We start from the raw sequence: 17438 nt of genomic DNA, 5'->3' as shown, positions 1-17438 counted from the left end.
CTATAAGTCTAGACCCCAAGGCCAGTGATCTTTCTCCTGTGCCAATGCTTTCCTCTTTGTATAGCCTGAATTATTCATTTTTCCCTTAGGCATCTAAAACCGAACTGGAGTATGGGTTAAAGTGAGAAGATAGGAACAGAGAAAGAGAGAGAGAAGGGACCGACCGAGGGTGAGTGGGGACAGAGACAGTCACAGATGGAGAGAGATAGAAAAACTGATATACTGACTGCCATTCTTCTTTTCCTGCCTCCTGCTGGCATTGTAGGCATCTAAAAAGGAACAGGATCCCATCTTGTTGATCTCTTGCCAGCTTTAGTGTAGTGTCTATCAATTGCTGGGAGCTCTCATCTTCTTCCCCTCGCCAGAATAGAGAAAGGCAAGGCATTCTTCTTTAAGGAAAGCCAAAAATATTGACTATAATAGCACAGTATAGTGCAGTGGAAAGAACATAGTACCAAAACTTGGAAGACATAGGCTTGACTCCCAGCTTTGACCCTAACCAGATGATAAACCTTGGCCAAATCACTTCACTTCTGGGCCTAGTTTCCTTATCTGTAAATGGGGTTTAACTAGGGTAATCCCTTAAGGTCCTTTCCATCTTTAAGATTGTAGGTCATATTTAGTCTTCTCAGAAGACAAAGCAAAGAGATATGTGGTTTCACAGCTCTAACTTGAAGGTACTGTGCCCAGAGAGCTCATTTTGTTTGAAATTGACTGCTAAAATACTGATTATTTCATGTTCTCTTTTGCAGTGTGTGGACCAGTTGACAAAGATCCAGACCGAGTTACAAGAGACAGTAAAAGATTTAGCTAAAGGCAAAAAGAAGTACTTTGAGACAGAACAGATGGCTCATGCAGTCCGAGAAAAAGCTGACATTGAGGCCAAGTATGTGTTTCTGAAAAACTTGTACGTCGTTATTGAAAGTTTTGTTGCCTGCTTTTATTATGAGATAGAAATTTGCTTTTCTGTCTCAATATTGTTTTAGACTTTTATAGTGACATTCCTTTTCGAATGACATTCTTCAAATGGAAAATATGCAAAAAAGAGATTTACTAAGGCATCTCCTTATTTGAAATAGACTATTGAAAATATTCAGAGGAAAAATGATATAGTGTACAGAGAGGGCTGACCTTGTAATTAGGAAGACCCAAATTCAAGTCCCGACATTGACATATACTGGCTGTCTTACACTGGTCACAAATCATTTAACCCTTTCTTTGTCTTCAGTCAGTATTCTAAAGTTACTTCCCTTCTGGTCTATACCTCATATCAATGAAATTCCAGGCCTATATTCTCCCTCCCCCAACCTCTGCCACATTATTATGCTTTCAGCAAAATCATATATAGTCATCCTATGACATTCATGGGTTTCACATTCATGCATTTATATTTCACATTCAGCTTGATGCATTGCTTTTCAATTGTACATAGGGATAGCAACCACATCTACACTCAACTTGTTCCTTTGCTGGCTGATTTTTGCCCTGATTTAAGCCCTTATTACCTTATGCCTGAACCTTTACAAAAGTCTGCTAGTTGTTTTTCTTTTCTCAATTTATTTTCTATTATAGTTCATCCTTTATTCAGTTGCTAAAATCAATCTTCCCAAAATTCAGGTTCTGACCATGTGGTTTCCTGTTACCCATAGGATCAAATATAAAATCCTTTGCTTGCCTTCCAAAGGCCTTTGTAACCTTATCCTTTCCTATCTTCTAAGTCTTCTTACACCTTAGTCTCCTCCATATACTCTGCAATCTAATGACATTGGCCTCTTGGATGCTCCTCACTCAAGACATTCCACCTCCTAATTCCAGGCATTTTCTCTAACTGTTCTCCATGCTTAGAATACTCTCTCCCTGCATTTACACTTCTTGGTTTCCCAGACTTCCTTCAAGTCCCAGCTAAAATTGTACCTTCTGCAAGATATCTTTCCCATTCCCCCTTGATTTTATTGCCTTTCATCTGAGACTACCTTTAATTTAAACTGCTTATATCTCTGTTTATATATTGTCTTCTCTATTATAATGTAAGTTCTTTGAAGGCAGGGACTGATTTTTTGCTTTTCTATGTATATTGTAATAAAACATATATACATACATATGTACATATATATAAAATTATAAGTGAGTCAATTAACATGTATATGCAGAGTTATTATAATTCTCAATCTCTTAAATTCAAAGGCAGTCTGGTGGGTATGTCTTGCAATAATCTCAGAAACAATCATTCAGAATATGCCCAGTCTCTAGCTCTCTATTATGCTGGGGAAACTACTTCCTATGGGTTAACTTCTGTTGGTTTCAAACAGAACTCATAGCAGAGTTGCCATGTGCTGTACTGGGAGATAGATTTCCTTTCTCAGAGGAGTCATACTAAAGTTTCAGAGGAAGGAAAGAGTTTCTGAAAGTCCCACACAAAGTAAGAGACAGAAGCAGAGCTGGCTCTGAGTACTTCTGCCTCTGAGTTCATGGTAATTCCTTCTATATATTGATCCCAGATAAGAGTTCAGCTAAAGTCTAAAGGAGTTCCTAAGATGCCAAATCACATAGTTGTTTTTTTCCCCCACAGAACTGTAAAAAGGAATTGAACTTTAATCAGTAGTGGTATTCTAAAAATGCTCATAATGAATCCTTTCATTTCAGAACATGTCCATCCTAGGAGAGTATGGAGACCCCTCATAATATATTCAAATAACTAGGAAACTTTTTTTGTACTTTTTGGATAGTACTCTACATGGTAGAGGAAAGGAGGGGAACATGCATTTATTAAGCACATTTTCTGTGCTTATTATACTAAGTAGTTTACAAATATTCTATCATTTGATCTTCACAACAGCTCTGACCTGAAAGAACTGAGGTCAATGTAACCCCTGCCCTCCTAGAATTTATTATTTGCTTGAAACATTAGGATAGCATAAATGCTTCAGAATTTAAATGGATTTGTGATCCCATCACTCCACTGAGACCAAGACCTATAAATAGATAACCAAGACCTATAAATAGATAACCATATACATAATTATATATTTTAATATGTTTAAGAGAGAAACACCAATTGTTACCTGAAATCTTAGGGGAAAGGTGATTTCCAGTATAGATCAAGGAATGTCTCATGGAGTAAGTAACATTTGAGTTGTATTTTAAAGGCTAGGGAAAATTTCCAAAGCTTGAAATGTAGAAGAAGGACATTGTACTTATATAAATGAATTTTCCTAATCATCAGAAGTTATGGAACAAAGAACTCAGTGATAGATGTCACAAATTAATGCTGGGAGGGGTCCTGGTAGGTTGTTATGTGAAGAAAGTGTGATGGGCCAAATTCAAACTGCTATCATCATTTTTATTGTTATTATTTTATAATAATGAATGGATTAGGAATATAATGTTAGGCCTACAAAAAGGAATTGGCTCTTCAAAGTGGAATGCACAAACCATTAGAAGTATGTGAGCTGAGCTTAAAGAATCAAGTCAAGTTATACACAAATGAGAAAAACAGAACATTTCAACAGACTGGTATCCTAAAGTAGTTCACAAATTGAAAGTCATCTACACTGTTTGTCAGACTGCTGCTTGTGCCTTTTTCTTTAGACTTGGGGTGGGTGGGGGATTCTGAGAATCAATACTAAGAGATCAAACTGAAGACAACAAAATGGAACTTGCAACCATATGATTCTAGAAATGTTCAAATGATTCATCAACCCTGTTCACCAGACTTCTGTTTTAAGGAGACTTGTTGTCTTGGATGGTCTTCTTTTACAAATTATGTTTTTTGTTGTTTTCTTTTAGGTCTAAGATCATATTCTGGGAACTTTTTTTTGAATATCAAAGCTTCACTATGTTTTGAACTAGCAGAATAAAAATATATGGAGGGAATCAGAGTTTAGACATATATGTGTACTTATTATATTACTTATCCAGTTCATATCACAGAATTATTATAAGGCAAACATTTTTTTAAACATAGGGTCCTATGCCCTACAGAAAGGTGACTTGCTATTTATTAGAGGCAATGTCACTAATAAATGGAAGCTAAGATACAATATGAAGATCCAAATATGTGATTAAGAATATATCTCAAAGTACTTATATAAACATATATATATATATACATATATATTACTTCCTATTGCTAAAAAAATTCATTTCTTGAATGTATAGATTTACAAATCAATTTGTGATTTTTGTGCCTTTGAGTTCTTTTTTTCCACATTTTTACAAATGCATAAAAATACTAATCTTTTCTATTGATTTTTCCTATAGGTCCAAACTTAGTCTTTTCCAGTCAAGAATCAGTTTACAAAAGGCAAGCGTAAAGGTGAGCTCCTGCAAACTTTTGTTATTAAATGGAAAGTTCTATAGAGATATTAGAAATTTGGTGATTAGACTTTTAGTCCATCAGAAAGATTTAGACTCAAGAACTGCCTCGTCCCCAGTGCTCAGGAATTTAGAGGCTTTCTGTGTCTGACTCTTAGCACTATTGGAACAATGATATACTTCCCCCAAAACATGGTTCAGGCCCAAAATAGGCTCAAAGGACCTGAATTTTCTTGGGTTTTCAGATGAAAACTGTGTTTGACTGTGTTTGCAGTAAACTTCAGCTCACTCTTATTTGTTCATAGGTTTGCTTTTGCCTCTACATTTAGGGGTAGAAAAATGTCCTCAAGGTCATCTACATCATTTGACAGTTGAGGGAACTGAGACCAGAGTGGTAAAGTCACTATACTTCTAGGCAGTTTGATGTGAGATCAAGTCAAGAAGACTCCAAATTTAATGTTCTATCTACTATGCCATCCTAACTCTTGATGGAGTTTTGTCTTCATTTAGGGCAATTGCCCAGGATTATAGGGAGAAGATTTTATTTTTTCAATTTAAAGCTTAGTGAGTCAAATTCAATTAGCATTCATAGTGTGATATGGCAACCAAGAAAGCTGTGATTTTCAGCCGTGTTGAGGAGCTATGTCATTTCTGAGAATAATAAGGGAACAAATAAGGGCCTCTGAAATTAGGGAAGGGATAGCCCCAGTATTTTCTATCCTGGAGAATGTGGGGTTGGTCAGTTCTGGTACCACACTGTAAGTAGGACCTCCAGAGCAGAACACCAAGTATGCAGAAGGGCCTTGCTCTCTTTGATCCCAGGAGGCAGAACAAGGAACAGTGAGTAGAAGGGACAAAGAAATAAGCTTAAAGGAAAATCTCCTAAACAGTATGAGCATTCCAAGTTATATGAGCTCCTTTGGGAAGTAGTTAGGGCCTCTGCTGCTGGGTATTGATTTAGTGGGTAAGTTGTAAAGGATTTCTTTTTCAAGTATTAGTGGGATTGGTGACCACTGAGGCCCCTTCTAACTCTGAAATTCTGTGATTCTGTGTTAGAGACTTAAAACAGGATGTGATCTCAGAGGTCATCTAAGCTAATCTGCTCTAATCTTAGCTATAACATTTCTGTCAAGTGACCATGTGGCCTGTGTTTGAAGACCTCCAGTGATGGGGAGACATGGCAGTCTATTCATTTGTGAACAACTCTGCAAAACCTTTGTATCTCCCCACCCTACTTGATCCTAGGCCTATCCTTGATGGCCAACGAGAAAAAGTATCTCTTTCCTAAGGAGTCTCCTTGAAATATTTGAAGACAGTAGTCATGCTTCCTTAAGCTTCTCTTTCACAGACTAAATATTCCTAGCTTCTTTAAAAGATCTTTAAATGGCAGTCTTTTATTCTCCTCTGCCACCAAGTATGACCCATTCTAGTTGTCCTTTTGACTTACTCCAGTTTTTCAGCTTCTTTCTTCGATTGTGATGCTCAGAACTGAGTCATGTGTGGCATGGCCTCATCTGATCTCATAGTATTTTACACTTTTCTTAAAGCACTTCATGTTTTAATTTGTATTAAAATTTCCACATACCTTATCCCTATTGAACTTTATGTAAGCTCCTAGAAATTGTCGATTATGATTTACTTATTTCTTTTTTACCCAGCACATGCCCCAGAACATAGCATACACTTAATAAATGTTTGCATATATAAACTTAATTGTTCACAAGTTGCAAAATACATTGGGGGCATTGCTAATTTGTTAATTTGGTTTCTATCTCCAATATACATGTTTAAATAACTACAAGTATCAAGTGATTCTCTGTGTGTTATATAAAACAATTTACTTATCTTTATTTTTCCATTTGAAAATATGAGCATATACGTGATTGTCCTTTGGAAATCTTCTCAATTCATGATTCTTGATAGTGTACTATTACTTTCACTCATTTAGAATCAATCAACAATACCTGGTAATTGTTTGCAGATATATCACAAATATGGTTTCTTCTGTAGACCTTCATAATTTAGACATACAGAAAGTAGGAGGATGAGGGAAGAAAGAATGGATTGTTGTTATTCACCTCACTGCTTTTTCTTGGTGGAGCCCTTAATAGAGATCAATGAAAATTTACCATTTATTTGTGCTCCACAGTTTGAACAAAATTATATTTTTTATTATGTTTTTTTTTGTTTCTATTTTAGTTAAAAGCCCGGCGGTCAGAGTATAATTCCAAAGCTACTCATGCCAGGAATGACTATCTTCTCACATTAGCTGCAGCTAATGCACACCAGGACCGTTACTATCAAACTGATTTAGTCAACATTATGAAGGTAAAGTTTCTATGGTGTCTGCTCTAACCTTATGCACTGGATGGTTTGGCTCATGAGACGTATTCTCTATGTATTTCATTGAATTTCTATGTAATCAAAAGTAATAAGTATAGATAGAATATCGAAAACTATCTTTACAAGTGATTGGAAAAAAATAAAATACTATTACATGAGGGGAGGTAGTAGGTTTGCAAGTTCCTTAGGAAGTGGTAACATGGATTTTAGAGGTTCAGGTTGCAGAGAACTAGATGTGGAAGGTGTTGGGATAGATAAAAGAACATTTCTTTGACCATTTGTGAAATAGCCTAGGGAGATAAGGATGGGATATAAAGTGCTTAGCAAACTACAAAGTACTTAGCTCTTACCATTAGCTTTTATTGTTTAATGGAATGTAATCTTTTTGATGGATTGTTATTTTTTATCTTTGATATCCCCATTGCCTAGCACAGTTCTTTTTGTCTAGGTACTTACTACAAGTCTTTGTGCTTTAGAAGTTAATGGTAACTTTGTCGTTGCTTATTTATTGTTACTAAATATTACTAATATTGATGAGTAGAAATCTTTTTTTTAATTATTTGGAATGATCTTTTTTAAGAATTGAAAGATTCTAATTTAAATAAGTTATTTCAGAATTTGAATTGATTTGCTCCAAATAAGTATTAAAGATAAATTTAAATATATGATGAGGAATTGGAAGTCTTTAAAGGAAAGACGTATAGTTTGAAATATAAAGGAAAAACAGGAATAAAAGCAAACTTCCTACCCATAAGTTGTAGAATTAAGGCAGGGGAGTTTTTTTCTCATTTTTTCTCATTTTTCTGTTGGTCAATGAGTAATGTTTCTAGATTTTAAAAAGTTTTAGAAGTTTTCTTAACAGTTTTTTACATATGTTCTGCAAATATTTATGAATTGTACATCTTATATGTGCATTTAGAATTGCATTTGACCTCTTGCTGGGAAATTGTTCTAACTTCCCACTTAACGTTACTGTGCCCTTTTGTCAGATGAATGATTTCATTAGAAGTCTATACAAGACATACCAATGACTGGTCTGAAAACAAGGCAATTTCATCAGGAAGTGGGTAGTTAGTGGTTTGGGCTAGAGAGCATCCTGAAGAATGCAAAATGCCTCTCTGCAGAGAAGGCATAGGCTTTTCATAGAAAGAGTTCTGTTGGGTGTCAGGGTAATGAAAGATGAATGTTTGCCAAGATCAAGTGACTAGGCAAATGTTTGTTGTCTCTTGTGGAAATGAAAGTCATCTAGACTAATAGATAACCAGAAAAAATTATAAAAGATAAATAATTTATGACAAAGAATCATGCAAAATAAGACTTTCATATTAGTACATTGTGCACAAATGTTGGCATTGGTCACATGAGCTGTAAAATGTCCCTACATCCTGATTTTTTATGTAATATTTGCATTTTTTATGCCCCACGTTCTTCCTCTTTTCCACACTGCTTTGAGTAACACTTTGTGTAACAGCTTTTTTCAGTTCAACAGACATATTATTAAGTGTGGAACACTGTTTGAACTAGCACCATGTGTTGGCTTTCAGACCAAAATATGGCTTAAAACAATCTTACTCTTTCCAGTTGCAGATGAAAATTTCCACTTGGATTCTCCCCCAGCATCTTTAATTTTTTTTTACAGGAGTAAATTTTTAATAGTTTTTATTTACCAGATATTTGCATGGGTAATTTTATAGCATTGACAATTGCCAAACCATCTGTTCCCATTTTCCCCCTTCTTCCCCCGCCCAGATGGCAGGTTGACCAATACATGTTAAATTTGTTAGAGTGTAAATTAAATACAATATATGTATACATGACCAGACAGTTGTTTTGCTGAACAAAAAGAATCAGACTTTGAAATAGTGTACAATTAGCCTGTGAAGGAAATCCAAAATGCAGGTGGACAAAATTAGAGGGATTGGAAATTCTATGTAGTGGTTCATAGTCATCTCCCAGAGTTCTTTCACTGGGTGTAGCTAGTTCAGTTCATTACTGCTCTATTGGAACTGATTTGGTTCATCTCATTGTTGGAGAGGGCCACGTTCATCAGTATTGTTGTTGAAGTAAATAATGACCTCTTGGTCCTGCTCATTTCATTCAGCATCAGTTCATGTAAGTCTCTCCAGGCCTCTTTGAAATCATCCTGTTGGTCATTTCTTACGGAACAATAATATTCCATGTTATTCATATACCACAATTTATTCAGCCATTCTCCAATTGATGGGCATCCATGTACTTTCCAGTTTCTGGCCACTACAAAGAGGGCTGCCACAAACATTCTTGCACATACAGGTCCCGTTCCCTTCTTTAAGATATCTTTGGGATACAAACCCAGTAGCAACGCTGCTGGATCAAAGGGTAGCATCTTTAATTTTTAATTAATTTAATTTCACTAATTTAATTAGTGAAAATTGAAACCTTTCTTTTTTTCTACAGCATCTTTGTCATATCTACATTGTTTCTAACTTCACCTCTACTCTCCCTATTTCTAAAGGCTCTTGATCTTGGAATTGAAAATAATTTCTTTCATCTCTTTCAACCAATATGGCACCAAGTCCTATTCCTGCCTCTTTCCAGTTTCACTGCTTTTGTAGTTAGGAATCCTTTAATAAATTAATTATTCCTTGATGTTCTCTAGTCACCCTTTTTCAGCTACTCAAATACTTACTCAGATATTAGGGCCTTATCCACAATGAATTGTCAATAAATCAATGGACAGAATGTTGAACTTGGAATAAGAAAGATCTGAATTTTCCTGACTCAGACACTTAATAGTTGTGTGACCCTGGGATCAGTTAATTTCACAGCCTTGGTTTCCTCTTCTGTAAAATGGGGATAACAGTATCTGCTTCACAGATTGTGAGGATCTAATGAAATGACGTATTTGAAATGTTTGTAAATCTTAAAGCATTAAATAAATGCTAGCTACATTATTATTAAATGTTAATTAAATTGATACTTTGATTAGAATAAGTTATATTCTTTGCTTCTGTGTTAGGTGTTCAGGCTCTACAGTTAGATTGTAAACTCCTTGAGGCAACATGTTATAGTAGATAGATAGAAAGCTGGTCTTGGAATCAAGAAGACCTGGGGCAAATGCCATGACTATGGGCTGTGTGATCCTAGGCAAATCAGTCAACCTCTCTGCTGTGACAACTGCATGTTGTAGCACAAGTGCTGATTTAACACTGTTAGAGAGACTTTGCACATCTCAGAATTCAATGTCTCAATGGAATCACTGGCCCAGCTCCTGTCTTGCCCTTAATGTCAAAGGAGAATCAAAGTGCTCATTTGACTCACTAGCTCTTTGTCATTGGAAATGTCTCTTTACTCCTCCCAGAGGAGATTGGAGTATATAATCTGTCACAGGATCTCTCTCATCCTATTCTATCCTTTCTATTCTAGTGCAAATTCTTCTGCCTTTTTAGAATCTCAAACCCGTGCTTCTTTAATAATTTCCCCTCTCTATCTTTCACCGAGAGGACTTGTCAGCTTTGATCCAGTAATACAAAGAATCGGGAAATTATCATTCTTGGGCAATCCAGGCCTCACAATTGAAGGAGGGCTCACTGACTTTTTTTTTTTAATATTTTAGGGATGTTTATGCCCTTACCCCAAATTCGGAGCCTTAGAAAAATCATTCTCATTCTCCAAAACTTCACAGAATACATCATTGCTGCTTATGGCACTAGAGATAAATTTAGGAATCTTCTATTTTTCTAAGACAGGATTCCTAGTGTTCACCATGCTGGTTGCTCCCATCAGAACCCTTTCATATCTCACAGGAATTTCCTTCCCTCTGTCAGTTAGCAAGGATTTATTAAGTATCTAAATTTAGAGGTATCACCAGCAGCCTCTCCATGATGTCAGTGATTTATACTTATGGCGGCCCCATATGCGCCAGGAAATTACAGGCATAAATTTGGGGGGGTGGGGGCAATTTTTAAAATATGCTCAGAAACAAGCCTAATTTGAAGCAACCCAAAATGTTTGGGAATCAGGGTTGGAGAATTTTATATGTATGTGCATCAAGGATTTGTGAATTTATCAGTGTTTATTCCCTCTACCAGAGTGGATCATAATACTTCTTTCTACCTTAATTAGTAGTTTTTAGGAGTTTTGTGGCTAAAATATATATTTTACCTTGATAATGAGGTAATGAGATTATTAACAATTATTTAAGAGGGATGTTCATAGATGGCAGATAGTCTCATCATAGGACCTGTACAAAGCCTTTGGGGAACTCAGAGTCATATCTGTGCTACAATTAGAGGAAAATTACAGTAAGTATGTGCTTATAACTTCAAAAATAAAATAGAAGCAGCTTAGTATAGAAAGAGATCTTGAGTTTGGCTTCAGAGAAGAGTTAGCTCTAAATCTGCCCTTTACTTATGTACAAACGTTGTTTTTTTTAAGTTCAGTCAAGGACATTTTTTCTCAATAGTATGTTATTTTTTCAATTATATGTAAAGATAGTTTTCAGCAGTCATTTTGTAAGATCTCAAGTTCCAAATTTTTTCTTCTTTTCTTATCTTCTCTGTCCCCAAGACAGCAAGCAATCTGATAATACATGTACAATCATTTTAAACATATTTACATATTTGTAAAAGAAAAATCAGAACAAAAGGGAAAAAAACATAAGAAAGAAAAAGAAAATGAAAATAGTATGCTTTGATCTTCATTCACTCTACGTAGTTCTCCCTCTGGATGTGGTATAGCATCCTCCAAAATCTATAAAGAAATAAGAGGCAGAGGGATAAGGCAAAGTATAGATGCAGATTAACAAGATAAAACAAAATATATAAAGGAATGGGAAGGGATACAGAAGTAGAGAAAGGGGGAAAAGGATATAGAAGGAATTCTCGGAATGTAAATTTTAAAAATTTTAATGTAAAAAAAGAAAAAATAATAAAAATATAATAAAATTGAAAAGAATATTAATTAAAAATCCTATACAAATGAGATGTAAAAGCAAGAACTGAAACTAAGGAATTAGACAGGGGAGGAGGGCTGGTAGCTCTGAAATTCTGCTCAAATTGGGAATGGATTAAAGAATGGTGATTAGAGGATTTTTTTTTCTATTTTTACTTTATCTTCTTGTTTTATCATTTCAGGATTATTTGATTATTTCTTGTTATCATATCAAGATTCTTTTTTTGGTTATGGCTTTTAGGTAGTCCAGCTATTCTTATGTTTTCTCTTCTTAGTCTGTTCTCCAGCTCTTGTTTTTTATGAGATCTCACATGCTTTTCTTTTTGTTTTTATTCTTTATATTTTGTTTTGTTATTTCTTGATCTCTCATAACTTCCCCTCGTTCAGTTCCCCTGGCTTCCTCTTGCCCAATTCTAATTTTCTTTTCTTTTTAAAAAAATGATAATTTTTATTTTTCAAAATACATGCAAAGAGAGTTTTCAATATTCATCCTTGCAAAACCTTGTGTTCCAAATTTTCTCCCTCTCTTTCTACCTCCCCACCCCCTCCCCACCACAGCAGATAATTCAATTTAGGTTAAATGTGTACCATTCTAATTTTCAGAGTCATTTTGAACCCCAAATCAAGAATTGTATCCTCCTGTAAGTGTCAGCAGCCAGCAACTATCTTGCCCCACTGTTTTTGTACTCACTAGCTGTGTGCTGGTTCCTTCTCTGGAGTCTCAGCAGCACAGCTGGACCTGGTGATCTCCATCTTTCTCAACTCATATACCAGATACCAGATACCAAACCACACTGTCCTGTGATTGGAGCTGCAACCACTTCTAAATCCAGTTAACCCCAGGACTCCCCATTTGGTCTTTCAGTGGAGCTGGCCCTTCACACCAGTGAGACTGAGTTCCTTCTTCAAGTCTTCTCCAGATCTTACTTGTTGTTCATTAATCTATGTTCACCCTGAGGTGCAGCTTTGTTTTATTTTGGGGTGAGTTCTGGAGAGCATGGAATTTTCATTTTTCTTTTTTTTAAACTTTTTATTTTCAAAATATTTGCATATAGTTTTCAACATTTACCCTTGCAAAACCTTGTGTTCAAAATTTTTTTTTCTCTCTCCCTTTTCCCTACTTCCTCCCCTAGATGGCAACTAATCTATGTTTAACATGTGCAATTCTTCTATACACATTTCCACAATTATCATGCTGCACAAGAAAAATCAGATCAAAAAGGGGGGGGGAAATGAGAAAGAAAACAAAATGCCTTGCAAATAACAAAAAAAAGAGTAAAAATACTATGTTGTGATCCACATTCATTCCCCACAGTCCTCTCTCTGGGTATAGTGGCTCTCTCTATCACAAGACATTGGAATTGGCCTGAATCACCTTGCTGTTGAAAAGAGCTATGTCCATCAGAATTGATCTTTGTGTAATCTAGTTGTTGCCATGCACAATGTTCTCTTGATTCTCACTTCACTTAGCATCAGTTCATATAAATCTCTGGCATTGAATTTTCTTATGTTCTCTTCCATCTTCCTAGAATCATCTCTAGTACTCTTTTCACTGTAGCCCATTTCCTATCCCATTTGTATTCTTTTTTTTTTTTTTTTTTTTTTTTTGAGTCTGGGGTTAAGAGACTTGTCCAGGGTCACACAGCTAGGAAGTGTTAAGTGTCTGAGACTAGATTTGAACTCGGGTCCTCCCGAATTCAGGGCTGATGCTCTATCCACTGCACCACCTAGCTGCCCCCCCCCATTTGTATTCCTTGGAAGAGAAATTAAAACTAGGAATCACAACATACATACATGTACATGTTCATACACATACATACACACAAAAGATTGGGGCTGGGTGGAATAGATTTGCTAAGAGCTATAAGATCACAAAAAGAAAAATTGTAGAGGAAGAAAAAGAGTTGGAAAAAGACAGCAAGCAAAATCAAGTTGGAAGATGGTGGGAAATATTTAATTGGAATCATGTGAGATAGTAATAAATAGAGAGTATAAGGAGGGTAAAATATATGTTCATTCAGTTTGGACTATTGAGTACATGAAATAAATGAGGTCAGCATGGTAAACTAGTGTGTCGCCAAATTCATAAAAGCAAATTTGGCAGGAGCTGAAAAGATTAACTTCGAATCTTTATCTGACTAGTAATCTTTGTAATCTCTCTGGCAATTAACTAATAAAGCCCCTGCTTTAAAATCTCCAGTGCTAAGGGAGTGCTTCCTTTCTAGTAGCCACTCTGGACTATCCTGGCCCCTTCTGGGGATTAAGGAAAGTTTCCTTATATTAAGTCATCATTTGTCTAGTGCTAAACACCAGAAACCTTAGTTCTAAAAATCATGGAAGGCCTTGAATATTTGAACAAAATTTCAGTTTACTGTATGACAAATTGAAGTATATATGGGTAGATAAGCCCAGATCAAAGCAGTGTATATGAAACTTACGCCTAACATTTAGCAATGTTAGTGTCATGTTTGAAAGGGAATAGATCTTAAATGGCAAGCGTTCTCATAGAACTGCTTTTACAATTTCCAAGCCAAATCATGTTTTCTATATATAAACATTATAAGCTAAGTCACACATTATCCCTTACTTGTAGGAGGAAACTTTCTACACATACCTGGAGGGAGATTGCTTTGGGGGGAAGACTATTTAAATGCTCACTTAATTCTACCATCCCTGATAATTGTCATCCTATATCTCTCCTCACCTTCTTAGCTAATCTTGAGAAAACCTCGTACATTTGGTACTTCCACAACCTCTCCTCTTACAGCCTTCTAAATTATTTGAAGTTTGGTTCAGATTTCATAATTCAATTGAAATTGTCCTCCACAAAATCAACAATCATCTTAATTGCTAAATATGATGTCCTTTTCTTAGTTGTCATCTTTTTTGAACTCTTGGCAACATTTGGCTTTGTCGTATTGGATATTCCCTCTCCTGCATTCTTTCTCCTCCCTAGTTTTTCATGATATTGCTCTTTCCTGGATCTCTTACTTGTCTAATAGTTGCTTTATAATTTTGTTTGCTAGCTCTTTATGTCACACCCATTAACCATAAGCATCTCACAAACCTCTATCTTGGTCTCCCTTCTCTTTCCTCTCTATACTTTCTCACTTGTTTTTCTCATCTACTCCCATGGATTCAGTTATCATCTTTACATAAATTATTTCCACGTCAGTCAATCAATAAGTACTTATGAGCCAATTGCTGAGGCAACAAAAAGAGGCAAATAGATAACTTCTGCTTTTTATGAATTTTCAGATAATAGAGGAGGAAACAACATGCAAACTAATAAACACAAAGCAAACTATATACACGGAAAATAGGAAATAATTTTTAAAAGGGAAAGCACTGGAAAATAAATAAATAAATGAATGACTAAATAAATAAATAAAAAGGGAAAGCACTGGAATTAAGAGGGGTTAGAGAAGACTATATATCTGTCCCTATTTTCCCTTTTGAGCTTCAATCATGTATCACCAAGTGCCTTTTGGACATCTTGATCATTTAGATGTCTCAAATTCAATATGTCTAAAATGGAATACATTTCCCCCTGGATTTGCCCTTCTTTTGAACCTCTCTGTTAGTGTCAAAGGTGCCACTATCCTCCAAGTCACTAGATTTTGATGTCAATCTTGGTATCATCTCAAACTCCTCACTTTCATTCATCCTATGTATCTAAAGTATAGATCTGGCCTATAGTTGAATGATTTCCAGTGATTTCCTATGATTTCCAGATCAAATAAAATCTCCTTTGTAATTTAAGATTCTTCACAACCTAGGGCCTTCCTACATTTCTAGTCTTCCTCCTCTCTACACACTCTATGATCTTTTCACACAAAATTCCATCTCCCATCTCTGTGCCTTTGACCTGGCCATTTTTGAGACTCAGCAAGAGGCTATTCTTGATGAACTTACCTATTAATGCCTTATTCTCTAAAGTCACCTTTCAGATTTCTAGTTTGTATAGGTCTTATATCTATCCAGTTATTTATATGTCATCCTCCATTAGGATATAAGCTCCTGGAGGGCAGGGACAGTTTTTGCTAGCATAATAAATACTTAAAAAATGTTTGTTGATTGATTGGCTGACTGATAAGACATTAGCTATATATTGGTTATTTAATAATGTTCACCAGTAAGTCATGAAGGCTAGGCAACTGATGGGAGTAAAGAACATCACTTGAAAATATGACCATTAGCATTTTGGGAAATGACAAAAACAGTCTCTTTAATCAGATGCTATGAAATTTACTATTTTTCAGGAGTGCTATATGGATGTATGCTTTGGATAAGATTTGGATTTGCAAGATTATGTTCATATCTGGAGCTTCTATTAGACAATTTATACAGCTTAAGTAGCTTCTAAAAGTAATAGTTTCATTGATATATAATTTCATTGTTATGGGCTCTCCTGCCAATGAAGTTCCTCCCTTTACATCTCAGTAGAATAATTTTAAAAAGTTTAGTCTGAAAAATTCATACCTGCAGTTGCTTATAGCAGCCATCTATGCAGACTATTTCTTGGATAACAGACTCATCCCCTAGCTTATGGTCAAAGATCAGACTAACGATTACCTCCCAGAACTGAAGGTCATCTTCATTCCAGAGTGAAGGGAGAGTTACCTGAAAACAAACAAACAAACAAACAAAGCCTTCTATTTTAGATTTAAATAACAGTTTGCTGAAGATCAAATAGGGAAGTTTACTAAGTTATTATTAGCATTCTCATGATCAAGGAGAAACTTTGGACACATAGGATCATAATGAATGTTTATAAACTTGAACTGAACAATTGAATTAAATATAAGATGAACTCTGTAGACATTGCTAGTCATTCACCTGCCTGGAAAATAAAAGTTGAAAAAAGTCACATTGGGTCAGCAATATAGAAGGTCAGATATTTTTAAGAGGATCTCATTTCTTTCTCTAAGATGCAAATCTATTAGAAAGGATTTGTTTGCATGGTTGTTTTAAGGTTTTTGAATAACAAATCCTATTGAAATAAAAACATATTTTCTTAAAGTCTGCAGAGGTGCTCATCAATTTTAAAGAATTTGATTCCGCTAGGGATTTTTCCCCCAAAAAAATGTGTTGTCACCTTGAGAAAAAATAAAAAAACTGCAAGAAAGAAATAATGGATGGTAGCTGGTTTTTGCTGCATTCTTAGCTTTAGAATTCAACGTTTTCTCACACCAAATAATAATAGGTAGCACTTATATAGCATCTACTATGTGCCAAATACTGTACTAAGTGCTTTATAAATGTTATCTCATTTGATCTTCACAAAAACCCTGGGAATAGATATTATTTTCCCCATTTTATAGTTGAAGAAATCAAAGCAAATAGAAATTCTATGGTTTACCGAAGATCACACAATTAGTATGTACCTTAGATTCAATTTGAATTCAGGTCTTCTGGACTAATATTAGCTACTATGCCATTTAGATGTTTTATTTCTTTAATCTCAAATATGAATATTCTTTTTTTTTAGGCAGTTGGGGTTAAGTGACTTGCCCAGAGTCATACAGCTAAGAAGTATTAAATGTCTGGGGGGGGGGGGGGGGGAAAGGATTTGAACTCAGGTCCTCCTGACTCAGGGCCGGTGCTCTATCCACTGTGCCATCTAGCTGCCCCTAATATGAGTATTCTTTTTTTTTTCCTGAGGCAATTAGGGTTAAGTGACTTGCCCAGGGTCACACAGCTAGGAAGTATTAAGTGTCTGAGATCGGATTTGAACTAAGGTCCTCCTGAACTCAGGGCCAGCACTCTATATACTACACCATGTAGCTGCCCCATATAAGTATTCTTAATAAACACATTTTTTTTCAAATTGTGTTTTCTGCATAAAT

General features: G+C 35.5%; 1 protein-coding gene across 3 annotated transcripts in view; it reads left to right on the top strand.

The window, feature by feature from the left end:
- FCHSD2 (FCH and double SH3 domains 2) overlaps positions 1-17438 on the top strand; it is a 372664-nt gene that overhangs the window by 181784 nt on the left and 173442 nt on the right. For all 3 annotated transcript variants that reach the window (XM_074304006.1, XM_074304004.1, XM_074304007.1), the window contains exons 6-8: positions 753-886; positions 4261-4315; positions 6514-6642. In XM_074304006.1, the coding sequence (XP_074160107.1) occupies positions 753-886; positions 4261-4315; positions 6514-6642 (318 nt within the window). The remainder of the gene's footprint in view (positions 1-752; positions 887-4260; positions 4316-6513; positions 6643-17438) is intronic.

Source organism: Sminthopsis crassicaudata, chromosome 3 (genome assembly GCF_048593235.1).
Source record: "Sminthopsis crassicaudata isolate SCR6 chromosome 3, ASM4859323v1, whole genome shotgun sequence".
Classification (NCBI taxonomy): Eukaryota; Metazoa; Chordata; class Mammalia; order Dasyuromorphia; family Dasyuridae; genus Sminthopsis; species Sminthopsis crassicaudata.
This window is presented reverse-complemented; position numbering and strand designations above follow the sequence as displayed.